The sequence below is a fragment of the Onychostoma macrolepis genome, chromosome 01 (assembly GCF_012432095.1).
Source record: "Onychostoma macrolepis isolate SWU-2019 chromosome 01, ASM1243209v1, whole genome shotgun sequence".
Lineage (NCBI taxonomy): Eukaryota > Metazoa > Chordata > Actinopteri > Cypriniformes > Cyprinidae > Onychostoma > Onychostoma macrolepis.
Window position 1 is genome coordinate 6,824,703 of NC_081155.1, and position 20,604 is coordinate 6,845,306.

General features: G+C 38.4%; 1 protein-coding gene across 1 annotated transcript in view; it reads left to right on the top strand.

The window, feature by feature from the left end:
* The first annotated feature begins 1,058 nt into the window (after positions 1-1,058).
* LOC131536612 (B-cell receptor CD22-like) overlaps positions 1,059-20,604 on the top strand; it is a 62,352-nt gene continuing 42,806 nt past the window's right edge. The window contains exons 1-5 of the mRNA XM_058769631.1: positions 1,059-1,558; positions 3,429-3,773; positions 3,872-4,120; positions 4,199-4,453; positions 4,539-4,787. Of these exons, the coding sequence (XP_058625614.1) occupies positions 1,453-1,558; positions 3,429-3,773; positions 3,872-4,120; positions 4,199-4,453; positions 4,539-4,787 (1,204 nt within the window). The 5' untranslated portion in view covers positions 1,059-1,452. The remainder of the gene's footprint in view (positions 1,559-3,428; positions 3,774-3,871; positions 4,121-4,198; positions 4,454-4,538; positions 4,788-20,604) is intronic.

Consider the following 20,604-nt stretch of genomic DNA (forward strand, 5'->3'; position numbering starts at 1 on the left):
CAGCAGAATTTTCTGCACACTTCACCACCGAGGCCAAAATGAGCATTGTGAATGTAAGAGCCTCACACTACATTCTTTGTTTGAATTGTATTTCAGGGCAGTTCGTGAAGACAGATAACCTGGACAGAAGTCAGTTCAAGATCCAGCCTCCACACCAGACTTCTCACTCACAAGGATTGCTGTCTACTAGATATTATGTGTACTCTTCAGACTTAGGTTCATGCAGATATTATTCAGGGACACTTGAATATTGCAAGAATAGAGAAACTACCTTATTTAAGAATTTTGTGTTAATTGCGTGAACATTAAACAAATATATATTTATTTTACTGTTTTTGTTTTGTTTTCCAAAGCACCTAAAAGCCAATTCACACTGCCATACTCCAACAGGGTGAACACACTGACCAAGCAAAACAAATAAGCATGTTTTTTTTTTAATAGCTTTTTATAATTTTTGTGAAAGTGTGAACTGACCATAATGCTGTATGTTAGGAGTGTGATTCATTCAACTTGGTTTGCTGATTAAACATGACTAAATATTTGTTCAGAATATTGTCGTTGTTGTGACTATTCATCTGGAAGGGGTGTGTATCAAGTGGCTTGGTTATGGTTTTGTTGAGACTGACATGTGGAACCCATCTGGTCCAGCGTATAGCACCAGAATAGGGCCAGCTATGGTCATACAGGTATGGTTATACAGGACCTCAGATCCCACATAGAAATGTTTCTCTGGCTCAGCTCTGTTATGGGTAATTAACTCGGCTGAGACTTGGGCCAATTATGGCCCATATGTGGCCCTTGTCTGGAATCCAGACCTGGTACACACTAGGGGCCTCATCTATAAAGCGTGCATATGCTCAGATTTGATCTTAGAGTGTGCGTACACTTAAATCCACGCCAGCGCTCATATTTATAAAGACGGTCTTTGACGTGGAAAAGTGCTTAGCGTCACGTAAAGGTCTGAGCAGACGTACACACTTTTTATTGTCGGAGTACTGGAGGTTTTTTTTAAATGTAAACTGTTCTTGCAGCTTGCTGTTCTAAATTATGATGATTGGTAATATTTTATATGTTAATGATATTAGTTAGGAGTCATTTACAAGGCAGAGAGCTGAAACCATTCAATTGCGCTTAAGTTGAAGATCATTTGCGATTTCATAGATTTCACATCTGAAAGAGACGCGTACATGCTTTTTCTGTTTGTACGTTCATTCTACGAATCAAACTTACGCATATTTGAGAAATGATCGTAAGATCAAATTTAGGATGGTTTCTGCGCAACATTTTATAAATGAGGCCCTAGGACCGTAAGTCATTGCGGTATGTGGGCCAAGCAAAAGCTGATTCTAATGCTATGTGGGCTACAGGCAGTGAGTTACTGTAATATTTACATTTTTGCTTAATAAAGCATTTCAAAAAGACATAAAATAAGTTTTTAAGAACGTCAGAGTCATGAATGCTAAAATAAGCCACTGTACGTTTGTTGTAGGTGTTGCTATGATGATGTCAGTCAGAGTGGCTCCTCCTCTTCCTCTGATCTTTCTGATCATGATTCACGGTGAGTCACTGATGTTTCAGAAACACTTCTTCAAGATTCTATTTTATGTTTTTCTCAAACATCTATTCAGATCATTTGCTGTATAGTCATTGCACAACAACATTATATAGCAAAAATAACACATAACAAAAACAAAAATAAGTATACCTATAGCCAGGACTGTCACTTCTCAGGGCTTGATTCTTGGGGGGTGCCATTGATTTCAACCAAGGGGAAAGTCAGTGTCCGCTTCTTGTTCTGGGGGATAAACTGCTTTTGAGCCTGTCACAAAATGTCTATGGTCCATTTGTTAATGACACAATAGATCTGAAACATTTACCAGATAGCAGCAGGTCAAAATGGCTGTGGCCAGGGCCTTTAAATTTTTTGGCTGCTCTTCAGAGGCAGCAAGAGTTGAATAAGTCCTCCAGGGAGGGCAGTGGGCAGCCGATGATCTTTTGGGCTGTACTGATGACCCTCAGGACAGCAGCTTTTCTTGCAAGTGGTTTTGCCTGAGGATCCTCAGGATGAGGGTGAGGAAGAGATGTGTTATTTTCTTCTCCTGTATGCTGGGATTAAGAGCAGAGGCATTACAACCAGGGGAAGGGGGACAGAGTACATAGGACACAGAGGCAGAGAGGGCCTACAACAAAACATCTGGCAATGCTGAGAAAAATGCTGGGTAGCAGTGGTTTGGCAAGTAAGCCGGAGCGGCATCCATCCATCCGTGTCTACTGCACCTCTGACACCTGCCAGAGCCAACAACAATCCATGGAGAGCCCAGTGTCCTCCCAGTCAATACGTGAGATCACGCAATGATCACAGTGACATCACACCATTCTCATACGGTGATCCTCACAGTGTGAGTAATATGTGAGCTCATTGTGAGCCCAAAATGATGAGTGGGGGGGGGCGGGTTCTTATTTCTGTTAGACATCTACAAAAGCACTTACTGAGAATTAACAGAGCTTTAGATGATGATGTTTTATTGTTTTGTTTCACATTACCATCGTGGTGAGTAGTGTTTGCTTTAGTTGGGCTCTTGGCCCTTTACTTTATAACATCATTTTTTTGGGGGCTGCTGTAACTGTGTTTGTAAATCACATTTGTTATGGCAAAGAAAACCAAAAAGAGACTGCAACCAGGTGATATTGGTTTGTTACTGACGATAACGATGTGACTATCACCTAGATTCAGCATGCAGTCTTTGCGAGGAGCTACTAATCTAAAGTTTTTAACAATAGCTTTGTGGTTATACAGTATAGGACCCAGCAGTGTCATAATCGTTTATAAAAGATTTTAAAAGCATGATAAGATACAACCATCTTGAACTACTGTGTTATTTAAACACAAAGAGAGACATCAAGAATCAGTGTATGAATCTCAACAATGGTGACAATCAAAAGCTTCATGCTGCAATGCATGCTGGGTACCTAGTCTCTGTGCAGTGAGTGCACTTTGACCTCATATTAGTATGAGCACACAGTGAGGGCGCTGTGAGGTTACACTTTTAGCTCACTGTTACCTCACATTGTGACCTCATCACGAGTATCCTGTGAGCTCACGGTGACATCACCGTGAGATCAAATTGTTGACTGGGCTGGCTATCTCCTTCAGGATATTATGTAAGTGCAAAAATTCACTCAAGGTCTGCTTAAACTGTAGTTCTCTGATCATAAGATCTTGGTTACTGTATGTGGGATTTGCACAGCTTAACTTAACTTTGGTGAACAAACATATAAGAATGCACATAAAGAGCAATGACAGTGAGAGCGTGGAATCATGGTGTCTATACTTGCTGTTATCTTGCTTGTAAAAGCAAAAATAAATAAATAAATAAATAATTAAATAAAAAAAGAAGCTATTATTCAGTGTAAATTCTGTGTTTCAGGGGTTTCTAGTGCTGATTGGGGTGTGAGTTACAGTCATTCACACATCTGTGCACTAAAGCACTCATCAGTGATAATGAGCTGCACTTATACATACCCTACTGGACATCAGATCATGAAAGTTTTCTGGACCAAAATCCCTGCAAGAGTGGGTGAAGAGCATCCAGATCTGTCTGATGACCCTGAATACAGTCAGAGGCTTCAGTATCTGGGAGATAAACAGCAGAACTGCACCATCAGACTGAGTCATGTGACACAGAAAGATGAACACAAGTACTATTTCAGATTCATCACGGATAAAACTGTGAAATGGCTTGGTCATCCAGGAGTGACTCTTATTGTCACAGGTGACTTTCATGATGTTTCACTCTTCTTCTGTGCATTATGTTGAATAATAATCAGTGTATGACAGCAGCACTAGATATAATGTGTGTGTTGTGTTCAGATCTTCAGGTGGAGTCTCCTGAGAGAGTGACAGAGGGAGATTCAGTCCGTCTGACATGTAAAAGCAGCTGCGCTCTGACTGACGGAGCAACATTCATCTGGTACAGAAACTCACAGCCATTAACTGAGAGAAGAGACAGAAACAATCAACTCCTGCTGCAGTCAGTCAGAAGAGAGGATGCAGGCAGATATAGCTGTGCTCTACAAGGACACACTTACATCTCTCCTGCTGTTCAGCTCAGTGTCACATGTGAGTACAGATTCAGTTTATTTATTAACTTATTGAGTTTTGTTTGAAACTACACATTTTATTTTTTGTCCTCTTTAGATCCACCAAACAGTGGCTCAGTGTCCATCAGTCCATCTGGTGAAATAGTGGAGGGAGATTCAGTGACTCTGAGCTGCAGCAGTGATTCAAACCCACCTGCAGAAATCAGCTGGTTTAAAGGAGGAACGTTTGTAGGATCTGGAAGAATCTACAGCATCTCAAAGATCAGCTCTGATCACAGTGGAGAATACAAGTGCAAGTCCAGAAATGAACATGGAGAGAAATTCTCTGCTGCTGTGACTTTAAACGTCATGTGTAAGTATAAAACATATGATTTTTTCCTCCCTCAGATTAGTAACTTTAAAATGCATCAGAGGTCTTGAATTGGATATTCTTATAGACCCACCCAGGAACGTCTCTGTGTCTATAAATGGATCTGGTGAAATAGTGGAGGGAGATTCAGTGACTCTGATCTGCAGCAGTGATTCAAACCCACCTGCTCTGAACTTCAGCTGGTTTAAGGAGGATCAAAGCTCAGCTGTTGGATCTGGACAGAGTTTCAGTGCTCTACAGAGCGGACGCTTCTACTGTGAGGCTCACAATCAACATGGATCTCAGAGATCAGACTCTGTTACTGTCACTGTTAAAGGTAGAACAGCTTATTTACTTACATTGCTCCTTCTAAAGTGATGCAAAATAATCTGTTCACATGTTTTATTCTTTTGTCTCTGTTGTAGGACGTTTGGTGATATTATACATATCCATTGGAGTGATTTGTGGAGCAGCAGCTATCATCACGATGGTGCTGATTTGGTAAGATGTGTGTAGTATTTGATCACAAACAGAGCAATGTCTTTTTTTTTGGGAAATATCCAGTGTAGAGGAAAGATTTGTTGACAGACTGATTTGAAGACTGATCTGATCAGAAATACTAAATGTTATTGAACAGTTTAGACAAAAAGAGTTTCAGCTAAAAATGATCATACTCAATATCTTTAAGGAGGAGCAGGATGAAAAAGAGAAATGACACTCAGGAGTCTCAGGTGAGAAAATGCGTTTGGCTATCAGTAGTGTGCTGATCAGGTCAATTAATTGGTAAATCAAGCACTGAATGCCTGAATGTAGTTGTGAATTTATAATTGTTCATCAGTATTTTTTTTTTTTTTATCTCGATTGTGCTTTTATTCCATGTCAAAGATGAATCATTCCAGAAGTCATCATGACAAACATAAAGCTTGTGATGCTGAGATGAATGAACCTGTTTATGAGAATGTACGGGTAAGTTTTGCTGATTTACAAAATACTAAATTCTCCTCATGTTCAGCAAAAATTTATTAAATCCTCTTCAATGTCAGTGTGAGAATGTGAAATGTCTATCGACTAAATATATTGTCATTTTAAACAACAGAGAACAAGCATGAAAAGTTTTTTTTTTTTTTTTAGATAGAGCACCATTAGCTAAGGAGGTACAGCCCATACGGTGATCCTCACAGTGTGAGTAATATATGAGCTCATTGTGAACTCAAAAAGATGAGCGGGGTTCTTATTTCTGTCAGACATCTACAAAAGCGCTTATTGAGAATTAACAGATTTAGATGATGATGTTTTATTGTTTTGTTTGACGTTACCATCGTGGTGAGTAGTGTTTGCTTTAGTTGTGCTCTTGACCCTTAACTTTATAACATTAGCTCTGTGATTATACAGTATAGAACCCAGCAGTGTCATAATCTTTTAGGAAGAATTTTAAAAGCATGATAAAACACAAACATTTTGAACTACTGTGTCGTTTAAACACAAAGAGAGAGATCAAGAATCAGTGTATGAATCTCAACAATGGTGACAATCAAAAGCTTCATGCTGCAATGCATGCTGGGTACCTAGTCTCTGTGCAGTGAGTGCACTTTGACCTCACATTAGTATGAGCTCACAGTGAGGGCGCTGTGAGGTTACACTTTTAGCTCACGGTTACCTCACATTGTGACCTCATCACGAGCTCCTGGTGACATCACTGTGAGATCAAATTGTTGACTGGGAGGGCTTAGCAATGATTGGTCAACACACTAGTCTGCAGATGATACAAAGAATATAATTCACTGTTAAAGATTAAATGATAAAGTCATTTTATAACTAAGTGATTACATAAAAAATCTGAAGAGTATTATTTATTAATGTTTTTATTAACCTGTCTTCTTTCAGCTTGATAAGAAGAGACCATAGTATTTGGGAAACCTGGTGAAACATTTTATAGCATTTTTTGTATCTCTTATGTGTGGAGCGAAAGTATGTGGAGGAGTCCTGAAAAGCTCTGAAAGTTTATATACAAGTATATAATCAAATGTGTTATTGTAAGTCTGTCTTTTTTTTTTTTTTTTTTTACAGTTTGTATTTTATATTTTCTTTGCTTCATTTAAATGTTTTCAGATGCTTTTTTTAACCTTATTACATTGTTTGTGTTTTCAAGGCAGAAAATAAAGATCTGATCTGAAAGATCTGACCGCAATAGTTTGCAATCTTCTGTCATTCAATTCCTCAGTATAACAGCATAAATAGCAATACAGTACATTAAGAGATTGTTAGAAGTACATACATTGTACTGTACTATGACCTACAGTACTGTTTACTGGTTAGTTGGTACTAATCTGAGGTGCATTTCCTAAAAGCAACTATGGTTGCTAGTTCCGTCTTTACCAATAGAGTTCAATGGAACTTGCTACCAGCTAACAATTATTTTGGGAATGCACCCCTGGTTTGTCTCATTGAAGATGCCATATTTGCGTGTCCTTTGCACCACCTGCTGGTGACATTATTCCAAAGCAGCATAATTAACTTTCTTTCTAAAATACAAGTGTTTCATATACCCAGAGGCGGACAAAGTACACAACTTCCTTACTTGAGTGAAAGTACAGAAACTACTGGTCAAATACTACTCCACTACAAGTAAAAGTTGTAAAGACAGATTTTTACTTAAGTGAAAGTACGGAAGTACATGTTTTTAAAAGTACTTAAGTATCAAAAGTAAAAAGTAAATGCATTGTTTTATTGTCGCATTGTTGTATATTTACAATAACATATGCCACTAATGCACAGAGACGGACAATCCAGCGGTCAGAAAGTAAAAGTCCTGCCATATATTTGTTCCACCCATGAACTCAGCAGCTGATTTCACCAGAGGAGGAACCAAGTCATTCCTTTCAAGTCACAAACGAGTCTCAAGTCAAATCCCAAGTCCTCAAAGAGTTAAAGTTAATGAGATAATTAAGTGTCTAATTAAATGATGATTTAAATGATGATGCGTTAGTGATGAACACCTGCTGTTATTGAGAATTACAGAGGATCAGATGTTGATGTTTTATTGGTTAAAATGATGCCACCATCATGGAGATCAGTGTTTGCTTTAGTTGGGCTCTTGACCCTTGACTTCCTGTGTTAGATCTTTCTCTACAGCAATGCATGTGCTGTTGTAAAGTAGAGAGATCAGTGCTCTATTGTGATCAGATAATCACCAAGAGCTGGTTTGTTTATATCCAGAATAAATTTTGTTTTTTTGTTTTATTTATATGTTTAGGTCTTGTATAATCAATGCTGTGCAACCCACTACAGCATGCAAACAAAGAGTGTCTCTAATAGTTATAATGAATACATTTCAAATCTATGTAACACATATCAAAATTTGAACTCCAGTACTTTTTAGACACATGACATCAAGAACTAGCAGATAAAATTCAACAATGGTGACAATCAACAAAATTCTTCATGCTGCAATGCATGAAAAATTCCATTTTGCAATGCAGTATGAACAATTATTGTCACCACTGTTGAGGATCATATGATATATGTTCATATAATGTTCTAAAAGCCTAATCAGGACTTTTTATATATATATTGAAGCATTATGGTGGCATTTGCTTGGTAGTAGTTTTTTTTTTTTCTTTAAGAAACAAATGTAATCAATAAACCAAATAGAAATATTAAAACAAGAGAGATTTAAACCAAGAATGTTCATTCATCATAAGCTAACCTGCTACTTCAAAGTTTGGTTCAGCATTGCACAAATGTTTGCTGTCAAACAATATTGCAATTGCTTAGAAACAAATTTATTTTAATTACTAAACGGCTCAAGAACCCAACTAAAGCAAACACTGATCTCCATGATGGTGGCATAATTTTAACCAATAAAACATCAACATCTGATCCTCTGTGATTCTCAATAACAGCAGGTGTTCATCACTAATGCACGATCATCTTTTAATCAGACACTTAATTATCTCATTAACTTTAACTCTTTGAGGACTTTGGATTTGACTTGCTTGTGACTTGAAGGGAATGACTTGGTTCCTCCTCTGGTGAAATCAGCTGCTGAGTTCATGGGTGGAACAAAAATATGGCAAGACTTTTACTTTCTGACCCATGGATTGTCCGCCTCTGAGTATCTTTGCATAAAGCCTGTTTTTCATCACATGGCATCATTGGCATACCCAGGTGAAAAACAAATGCACTTGAGTGTTCTAGTGTATGAAAGATGGTTCAAGTGTACTACAAGTGTACTACTAAATGCATTTTTTTTTTTTTTTACAGAGATAGTATGTTAAAAGTGCATTTTAGTTCATATTAATGGTGTCTCAAAATAGCACAGTTGGGTACACGTAGATGACCTTAAGTTTATCTTAAGAAGTACTAAATAACCATTTTTAGTATATTAAGTACAAAATTAGTGCACACAAATAGAGCACTTTAAGTACATTATGGAAGTGCACTTGTTTTTCACCTGGGTAGTCACAGTTCATGATGCTACTATAGAGCAACAGGCCTGTGAACAAACATGTCTTAAGAATGTTAATGTCTTAAGACATTCTTAACAGAGCTAAGAATCAATGAGTCACCACGGAAACAGACGCTACAAAAAAAGCATGCTTTCTACTTCTTTTGTTCAATGGCCATTTACATACTTAGTGTCTTTTCATTTAATCCTTAATCACTGAAAACAGAATTATAATGTTTGTTTGATGCTAATAGTATATTATTACACAGTAAAACCACCAGTGTCCACACTCAGAGTGTTAAAAAAGTAACACTGAAGCAGTGTTAAAGTTAATGAGATAATTAGTGTAGTAATTGAGTGATGATTGAGCATTAATGAAGAACACCTGCTGTTAACAAACTGAATCACTGAAAGAAAGAGAAAGAATAACAGAAAAAAGAGACGAGACGAGCAGAAATAAAAGAACTGCAACTGACTTCAGCCACAGCCTTAGATGAAATAAACACAAGATAAAAGAAGACATTAAATCTCTCAAGATCTCAGCAGAGGATGATTAAACAACTCCACAAACATCATCACCAACTTCACATGTTACTAACCAGACGGACTTTAGATGTTGATGTTCTAGTTTTGTTTGAATTACTGTGGCACTCACATAGGTCTAAAAGACCCTAAAATCACAATTAATTTAATCCGACTACGCCACCCTGGTGGAGCGCAAGGGAAATACTCCCAATAAGGACACGGGTACGTTTTACCAATTGAAGGCAAAGAAAGAAGATATAGTGAAACGTGAGTATCAATACTAAAATACACTGTATTATAAGAACATCAATAAAATTATCTCTTTCCGGAAACACGCCACCAGATTATTAAAGGCTTAGCGGGAACAGGGCAGGCCAGCTGCAACTCGAGAGGTCGTCTAAACCCACCTAAATTCACACCACATCAAGCACCTCACACACACACACACACACACACACACACACACTGTAAAGGAAATCGTACCAACACACACAGCACCCTGTGAGATTACCAAGAATTATATGATAGAACACTTTTTAACACGGAAAAACCCACACTCAATTTTGGCGCGCAGGAGGCAACATGAAGAGAACATGTGCGTTCATAAAACTCTGAATATACATCAAAATCATCAACAGGTAAATATATGCTTACTCGTTTCAGTTTTCTAACACCTTTATGATTAATACTAACTCAAAGCTTCAACTAATAAGCACATTTTCACTCTTTGATGCAGGGCACTGCAGAAACATACCTGACTCTCTCCAGTTACAGGATCCCAGCCAACAATCTTATGTGGGGCCCAGATGGGTGGCACCTGGGCTATCTAACTGGGCCCCAGCCAGTTTTGTCCTCGGTTTCCATGAGGGCCCCACATGGCTCAGCCCAGATGAAACAATGAAATGAACACTGCTCAGTATGCATACTACAGAGTGCTAAAAATAAGACACAAGCAGTACTGCAGTTCATTAGATAATTAAGTGATTAATCTAGTACTGATTGAGCATTAGTGAAGAACACCTGCTTAAGAAAAAAGTGACGAGCAGAAACACAACAACTACTATTGACTTCCAGCCACAGCCTGCAAAACAACTGCAAATAAAAGACATTAAATCTCTGAAGATCTCAGCAGAGGAGGATTGAACAACTCCACAAACGAGAAGCACCCGGCTGCAGCCTGCAGATCGAGGCGGGGCTGCACCTTGGGCATCCACAATACTTCTCATTGGTTAGTGGCAAAGTAATGACGTAGATCGAGGCGGGGCTGTATCTGGGGCGGGGCTGCACGTCTCGTCCTGCCTACAACTGTTCTCATTGGTTAGTGGCGTCAAGTCATAACATTGATTCTGGCGGGTTTTCATTTAAGCTCTTCTTCGCTGCATGGTGAGTTCTTGTCTAATTTGTTTAATTACAATTTTTAATTCTAAAGTGGCGTTTAGTGTGTTGTTAAAAGGAAATGTGAAGTAGTTTCAAAATAAAATCGCATAACTTTACTCACTCACCTATATCACGCAAGGTGTGAAGGTCTGCTTTTAAAATAACCAGGTCTGCGTTTCCCAAAAGCATCAGGCCTAATGCCGCCTTCACGTTCTATCGGAAATTTGATAATTCTCACTATTGAAGTTGTGATTACGAAGCGTGTTCATGTTTACCTAGGAAACTCGTATTTAAGATAATTCCGAGAGCACTTGAAGGCAGCATTAGAAACGTTAGTGTGTGTGGTTTTGGTGGGATTATGATTAGGATATAGTGTTCCCAAAATAAACCCCTTAAAAAGAAATACAGTGGCAAAACTGAACCAGCAGAAGTAATATAGGACAAGTTCATATTAACAATAGCTATACAAATTTATATTGTTTTTCTGTGAATTAAATGATTAAATGTAAAATATTTAGATTTTATTATTATTATTATTATTATTATTAATTATACATCTATTAAAATAAACAGTGAACTACATTTAATAATAATAATTCAACAAAAAATATGATTAAGTTTAACAGTCCTTGAAAGTAGAGCTCGTTTTTTATATTACATACTGTTATGCTGCTATACAATATGCCCTACACTGTAAAAAATGATTGTGATTTTAACAGTAAAAAACTGTAAAATACCACAGTAATAACCTGTTAAATGATTAAGAGTAAGTTTCCTTACTATATACAGTGAATAACTGTAATAGATCTAACCTTTGTTTTCGAGAAAGTAGCCTGAGTCGACACTCATAGACTGTGTCTGAAACCACTCCCTACACCCTCATTCACTAGTCCTACATTACTTCACTATATAGTCCACTAGACAGAGTGATTGAGAACATATGAGTGAATTCAGACACTGATGAACACCTGCTGTTAACAAACACAATCACTGAAGGAAAGAACAAGAAACAAAACTACAACTGACATACAGCCACAGCCTTAAATGAAATCAACTGAAATAAAACAGCAGAGGATGATTAAACAACTCCACAAACAGCATTACCAGCTCCACTTGTGACTAACCAGTTTGACTTCATTTCTGTCATATATCTATGAATTAACAGAGGTTTATATTTTATTTCAAATGTTTTGTTTGACCTCACCATCTTGGTGATCGGTGTTTGCTTTAGTTATGCTCTTGACCCTTGACTCTTTAAAATTAGTTTTTTTTTGGCTGTTGTAACTGTGTTTGTAGAGCACATTTATTATGACAAGAAAAGCCAAGAGAAATTGTAGTTAAGTAGTTTTGGTTAAAACTTAAACGCGGTGGTCATCGTCAGTTAGTGTCAAGCAATATGGGTGATTTGTAATTATTTTCACATTGTTTATGGTAGTAATATTACTCTACAAATTAAGCTGACAAACCATGAAAAATTTTTAAAAACCTTTTATTCACAAAACCTTCAGAGTTACAGCACCATTTAGAAACACAGACATCAGGAATCAGCACATGAACCTCAACAATGGTGACTATTAATAATAAAAAAAACAATTCATGCAGCAAAGCATGCTGGGTGCCAGTACAAAACTCCCAGCATGCACTGCAGCATGAATAAATTATGCAGCTGAATGTTCTTAATATTTTCTTTATTTGCTTTTATTTTGGTGTTGTTTTTGTTGTTACTTTTCAGTAGACTGATTTGTGATGTTCAGAGTTGAACCGTTTTTAAAAAAATTTTATATCATTTTTGATTGTCACCAATTTTGAGATTCATATGCCGATTGCTGATGTCTGTGTGTGTTTAAGTTCTGCCATAGTTCAGTACATTCATTTGTGCATATTCTGGTTAGAGCTGTTTCACAACATTTGATTGCTGTAGTATCAGTGCAGCAATTAACATATTACATGTTTAATAAGAGACTTAACACGGGATAATCAATTAATTAAACTAGATCATGTTGGTGTTGACATCACAAAAATCAGTCTCCAGATGATGATAGATTTGTTTGGTGTTTTTGCTTTAAAAACTGTGCTTAATAAACACAGCTAATTAAAAGCAAGCAAACAAAACCAATGTTAGAGTCACGATTCAAGATCCCAACTAAAGCACCCACTGATCGCCAATATGGTGACTTCAAATGAAAGTACAACAACTAAAATCTCAATAAGAGCTTTTGTACACATATGACATAAATAAAGTAAAAGTGGTTAGTAATAAGATGCTGGTGTGGAGTTGTTTAATCACCCTCTTCTGAAATCTTGAGAGATTTCATGTGTTTTATTTCAGTTGATTTCATCTTGGCTTTAGCTGTAAGTTTTGTTTCTCTGCTCTTGTTTCTCATTCCTTCAATGATTCTACTTGTTAACAGCAGGTGTTCATCAATAAAGCTCAATCCTAATTTAATTAGTCACTTAATTCTCTCATTAATTCATCACTGCTTCAGTGTTACTTCAACACTCTGTAGTGTGGACACATAGAAGTGCTCTTTAAAACTGAGGATTTTGCTGTGGGATTAAAGGGGTTAAATGTGTGAGATGACAAAACATACTGTGAAACGTAATTTTAACAGAAATATACCATGAATTTAATTTACGGAAGCAAACTGTAAAAAACAGTAGATTACTGGCAACCACAGCTGCCGGTATTTCACCGTAAAATCAAGACAAAAAAACAGCAAAATACTGTAAAACCTAACAGTCAACTTCCTGTTGTGTTTTGTGGGTCACCATTGTGCTGGAGAGTAGAGCCTGTGTTTAAGTCAAGGACGGACAGAGAGACACTGACGTTATGCTGCATGTTGCTTTATTTAAAGGCAGTAACTGTGTAGTTACTGATGTAATGAGAACGTTTTTGCTAGTTTTGATCATGTATGTGTGCTGCTGTTATTTGCAAGAGATTTGAATTGATGACTTTGCATAAATCAGTAAGATTTTCTTCATGGACTTAAACAAAATAGTTCTCAATACTCTCATACTCACATTACATAAACATTATAAATATTAGTCTATAAACAAATGGCAGTTGGATAATTTAAGCGTAGTCGGTTTCTGCAAATAAAATGAGTTAACTAAAAGGTTTGTGTATTAACATTGTATCAGTTAATGAGATACGGTTTTCACTGTAAATTTAAACAGTTCTGTAAATCCTAAAATTTAGCTATCAGATTTTTCACGGTAAAATTCTGGCAACCACAGCTGCCGGTATTTTTCCGTAAATTTAACAGATTTTTTTTTACAGTGTAGAGCAGGTGCCAAATCCCTTGCAAAAATGCACAAAACTGTGTTAAGCAAGGGGAAATGTGAGCAGTATTTAAAAAACTGCACTAGTGAGTGCCCATTCTGCAATTACACCAGTATGCCACAACTGATGTATTATCACATCAAAAATCACTTTCAGTGGGCAGTGCAACAGCATGGTGAGTTTAACTGTCTTTTGCTTATGTCACTTTAGTTAAAGTTTAATATGGTGCCGAACCAGCCAGAAATGCACTGTGCATGCTTCTGATTTATTTGCTTGTGAATTTGTAGTAGAATGTTTAATTTTAAGGCTCAGGTAAACTTAATTTTCTGCATTCCGCACATTGACCATGGGTCTTTGTTGCTCAAATCACAAAAAAATGTACTTGCACATGGATGGTGCTGATGAAAATTCTGTCTTGCGATTGTCCACCGTCCAGAGCAAAATGCAAACAAGTGAAGGTTCAATTTAGGCTATTTTCAACAAACTTATTTTCTTTTTTTACCCTTTCAGATTTCACCATTTTAAAATGTGGTCCAAATTTGCTGAAGCACATCGCCACCAATGCTTCATCACCAATCCAGCCTCAGTCTTCCTCCTCGGTCCAGCAGCCGCAGCCTCAGCCTCAGCCTCAGTCTTACTCCTCGGTCCAGCAGCCACTGCCTCAGTCTTTTGTGTTTGGAGTTCACACAAAAAATGAAGACAATGACTGGTAACCAAACAGTTGGTGGTCCCCATTGACTTCCATTGTATTGGGGGGGGAAAAAATACTATGGAAGTATATACATGTACAGTCATAGACCAAAATTTTCATTTTTGGGTGCACTGTCTATCCTTTTACGCAGCTCCTTGGCTGACGTATACTTACTTTTGTAGACAGTGTTCAGAATGTTAATACTCTCAGCTGTTGTTGTATTTATTATTACATGTATTTATTATAACAGTTTCTTCCTCCAGGCAATCCAACTTATGAACAGTTAAATTTGTTTGTTTATTTATATTTATATATGTGTATTTTTTTAGTCTCATCTTATTTTTATTGTCTGTGTGTCGTTGTTGTCTCTGTAAACTGGAAGCTTATGACACCAAAACAAATTCCTTGTATGCGCAAGCATACTTGGCAATAAAAGCTCTTTCTGATTCTGATTCAGAAGAAAGTGTGTAAAGTATGTTAATGTTTAACCAGAGATTTATATGTACAAAAAGATGCGTTATATACAGATGTACAAATTTCACCTTTCTTTATCAGAATTAAACTTTCATACCTAAATAAATAACAAGGAAATAATTGTCTTGGCATGTTATTCATATACAAACAATGCTGCTATTTTTAGCATAAGCTTTTCATTGTCAAGTAAATCCAAAAATTATTAATTTGTTATCAATATGATTCATTAGTTAACATGAACTAATAATGAACTGCACTTATACAGCATTTATTAATCTTTGTTAATCTCAACATTTACTAATACATTATTAATCTTGCTAACATTAGTTAATGCTCTGTTAACTAACATGAACAAACAATAAACAACTGTATATTCAATAACTAACGTAAACGAAGATTAGTATATACAGTAACAAATGTATTGCTCATGGTTAGTTAATGTTAGTTAATACATTAATGTTTAATGAACCTTATTGTAAAGTGTGACCATTAATTTTAATAACATCTTAAGACATGACACTTGCTGAGAATATTTAACTTTTAATAGTACATGTAACAGTAAAGCATATACTGAAATTAAAATAAAATAAAAAAACGACCATAAATAACTTATAAGTGGTAAATGACCAATGCACATGAATAGAAATAACTTAAAAGTTGTAAATAAACTATATTCGTTGACATTGCAATGTGACAAGTCAAAAGCAGTAATTGGATTCTTGCTTGGAAATGTACATAATGAAACATTTTCCAAAAATTAACAAATTTACAGTGTATTGTTTAATAATATATATTTTTACCAGGTATGAGTAATTAACGGGTTCACAGTTTTGTTTTATATAATTAAGTATTAATTAGGTCTATTGTTTCAGCCTCATTTCCTATTTACCGCGGCGTCGACTTCATCGTGGCGTCAACGTCATTACTTTGCCACTAACCAATGAGAATTATTGTGGGCGGGGCGACACGTGCAGCCCCGCCCTAGGTGCAGCCCCGCCTCGATCTGCAGGCTGCAGCCGGGTGTACTTGTGAGAATTACAGAGGTTCAGATGTTGGTTTTATTGAAAAGTATATTTGTCACCATTATGGAGAATAGCGTTTGTTTTAGTTGGGTGGTTGGCCCTTAAAAGTTTTAACTTCAGTTTTTCTCTGGTTGCTTTAATTATGTTTGTTGTTTTAACCGTGTTTGTTGTGGAAGGACAAGCAAGAAAAAACTGGTGATGAACAAATAATCATCAAGTAATGCTCTGACTCTAGAGACTGATTTTTAATAGTACAGATGATGTGATAACTTTATCAGCTGATCACCGTCTAGATGTCTTTGCACACAACATGTTTTTTAAATACATTGTGGCAAAGAAAACAAGTATATAGAGGAGCATAAGAGTCAAGAGCTCTATTAAAGCAAACGTTATTCACCATAATGGTGACTTCAAACCAAACTCTTACTTTCAATAAAACATCAACATCTGAACCTCTGTATTTCTCAATTAGAGCTTCTCTAGACGTCTGACAGAAATAACGTCAGTCTGGTTAGTAATAATGATGCTAGTAATGCTGTTTGTGGAGTTGTTTAATCCTCCTCTGTTGAGATCTTCAGAGATTTAATGTCTTTTATTTGCAGTTGTTTTGCAGGCTGTGGCTGGAAGTCAATAGTAGTTGTTGTGTTTCTGTTCGTCTCTTTTTTTCTTTAGCAGGTGTTCATCACTAATGCTCAATCAGTACTAGTTTAATCACTTAATTGTCTAATGAACTGCAGTGCTGCTTCAGTCTTATTTTTAGCACTCTGTAGTATGCATACTGAGCAGTGTTCATTTCATTGTTTCATCTGGGCTGACCCATGTGGGGCCCTCATGGAAACCACGGACAAAACTGGCTGGGGCCCAGTTAGATAGCCCAGGTGCCACCCATCTGGGCCCCACATAAGATTGTTGACTGGGGTATTTGAAGCAATCAGTTGAATGGATTGAACTCACTCGTTAAGACAGTGACTTGGCGTCACCTAGTGTCTGTTTTAGTTTAATATTAAACGTATAATTTAATTGATTGACATATTGACATATTTCTGCCTTCAAAATTTTGTAGGCTTATTGCAGTGTAAATGCATTCAGTAATGATGTCTCTGATGGATTTTGTTGACACTGATTGGATTTTTACTAATGTAACGGCCCTTTATTATTTTAACTGAGCTTATCGATTGGAATTATATTAATATATATATATATTTTTTAATGCTCTTGGACATCAGTTTACAGGTTTGTTTCTGATGCTGTCAATGTTGTTTTTGGTTTTTGGTTACATTAAAAAAATGCAGTTAGCTCAAAAAGCTGAGGGCACAGGACAGGCGCTGTTTGGATGAGCATGATGCTTGTATGTTCAATGCATGTCGTGTGTGTTTCACTAGCTCCGTTCCCATGGACACCTCTTGTTTGACCTAATTCTGGATATTTCCAGCCTAAGACATGTGATTAATCCGTATCTAAAGCCGTGTCTACACCAAGAGAACCCATTATAATCAGTTGATGCATGACGGGAAGAGGCGCCAGGCGACCAATCTTCTACAGGAACCTCCTTCTATTCCGAATATTGGAAACATGCCTTGTATGCTTTGAAAGTGAAACCTAAAAAAACAGCGCGCATAAGAGAGCGATTGCACGCTTCATGACTTCAGCAAATGCACGCGATCACAGATAGCAGGCTTCCAGCGAAACAACCCCAGCGTGAAACTGAAATAATAACGGTGATATAATATTTTGGCCATATCGCCCATCTAAGTCATTCATCCCACACTATCAACAGGCGCGTCATGTAGGCTACACTTCTTGTACTTCGTTTGGGCACCACAAGGTGTCACTGTGGCCTCAAGCTTACCCCTCGACTACTCTGGCTCGATTGCTTTTCCTGACGTAAAACACGCCTCCTCATTACCCTACGGACAAAGAAATGTATAATGTATGAAATTTATGAAAATGTATGAAAATGTATGAAAAAATCCAAGATGGCGGCGCGCTCAGACGCAGCGGCTTCTCCGGGTCCCAAAGACGGTGCTTTTATGTCTTTTAATGTTGTCTGTTCATCTCCAAACAATGTCAATTTACCGCTAATTCATCTGGAGATCACTCCGGGATACATCTATGATCGCCAAAGCCTTTTGGATATCGACAACACATACAAACACAAACTCGCCGCGGCTACTGAGAAGCTACGAGGCCTTTGTTTACTGCTGAGTCGGACCTCGAGACCGCGGCCTCGCCTACTGACGCCAGCCGCACAAGGCGGCGCATGCGTGTGAGAGAGACGGGGCGCAGTGGCGCGAGGTATCTGAGCCAGGCTAAGGGCTAACCCCTCAAGACCGGCTCTTCCAACACTCATGCTCTCAAACGCGTTCGCTCTCTGGAAAACAAACTGGACTTAATTCAACTCAGTCGGTCTACACAGCATGAGGCAAGGGATTGTTGTGTGTTTGTTTTCACTGAAACATGGCTAAAGAACAACATCCCGGACTCCGCCATTCAGCTGCAAGGGCTAACCTGCTACCGAGCGGACAGAGATTCATCACTGTCTGGTAAGACTCGCGGCGGTGGCTTGTGTGTGTATATCAACAAAGAATGGTGTAACAATGCTGCGTTAGTATCAAAACACTGTTCGTCGCTGGTGGAGTTTATGTTTGTGAAGTGTCGACCGTTCTATCTGCCGCGGGAGTTCACGGCCATTGTTATTGTCGCGGTTTACATCCCCCCGTGTGCAAACGCTAAGGACGCGCTTCGTGAATTGTACAGCGCCATCAGCGAACAACAAACAAATAACCCCAACGGCTTTTTCATCATAGCCGGTGACTTCAACCACGCAAACTTAAAGACAGTTTTGCCAAAGTTCTACCAACATGTGAACTTTGCAACAAGGGGAAATAACACACTGGACTTTGTTTATACAATAGAGACAAATGCATACAAAGCTGAACCCCGCCCCCACCTCGGGTACTCGGACCACATCTCTGTTATGCTAATCCCAGCATACAGACCACTTCTGAAACTCACCAAACCGGTTCAAAAGCAAATCACGGTATGGCCAGAAAATGCTACCTCAGCACTGCAGGACTGCTTCCAGGACATAGACTGGAACATGTTTAAAGAGGCAGCCACCTACAACAACCACACAGACCTACAGGAGTACACTGAAACTGTGACTGCTTACATCAAAAAGTGCATAGATGATGTGACAGTCACCAAGACCATCACCACACGTGCCAACCAGAAGCCATGGATGACAGCAGAGGTTCGTGGGCTGCTAAAGACCAGAGATGAAGCATTCAGATCAGGAGATAAAGCAGCCCTCAAAACAGCAAGAGCCAATCTGTCTCATGGCATCAAGAAGGCAAAACATCAGTATGCTAAAATATCAACAACAACTTCAGCGACAGTAAAGACACTCGGACCCTGTGGCAAGCCATTCAGACCATCACTGACTACAAGGCCCGCCACAGGCCAGTGGCGATGACACATCCTACCAGAGGCACTCAACCACTTCTACTCACGATTTGAGATACAGAACGACACACCTGCACAGAAACTACCCACATCTCCAAACGACCAGGTACTCAGTCTCTCCCCAGCCGATGTAAGGAAGACCCTATCCAGGATTAACCCCCGAAAGGCTGCGGGCCCTGACAACATACCTGGACGTGTACTGAGAGACTGTGCTGCACAGCTGACAAATTTCTTAACAGACATCTTCAACACCTCGTTGAGCCAGGCAGTCATCCCCACGTGTTTCAAATCCACCTCCATAATCCCAGTACCAAAGAAGTCACATGTGTCCTGTCTGAATGACTATCGTCCCATAGCACTGACCCCAATCATGATGAAATGCTTTGAGAGGTTAGTCATGCATCACATCAAGTCCAGTCTCCCAAGCACGCTGGACCCATTCCAGTTTGCATATCGTCCAAACCGTTCCACGGACGATGCAATATCCACCACTCTCCACCTAGCTCTTACTCACCTCGAACAGAAAGACTCCTATGTAAGAATGCTGTTCATCGACTTCAGCTCAGCATTCAATACAATAATCCCACAACAGCTCATCCACAAACTAAACCTACCACACTGAGCACAGGGGCCCCACAAGGCTGTGTGCTCAGCCCGCTGCTCCTCACGCTGCTGACCCACGACTGCACTGCCAAGTCCAGCTCCAACCACATCATCAAGTTTGCTGATGACACAACTGTGGTAGGCCTCATCAGCAACAATGATGAAACGCACTACAGAGAGGAAGTGGCACAGCTGGCTGAATGGTGTGGTGCTAACAACCTGTCCCTCAATGTGTGTAAGACAAAAGAGGTTGTGATGGACTTCAGG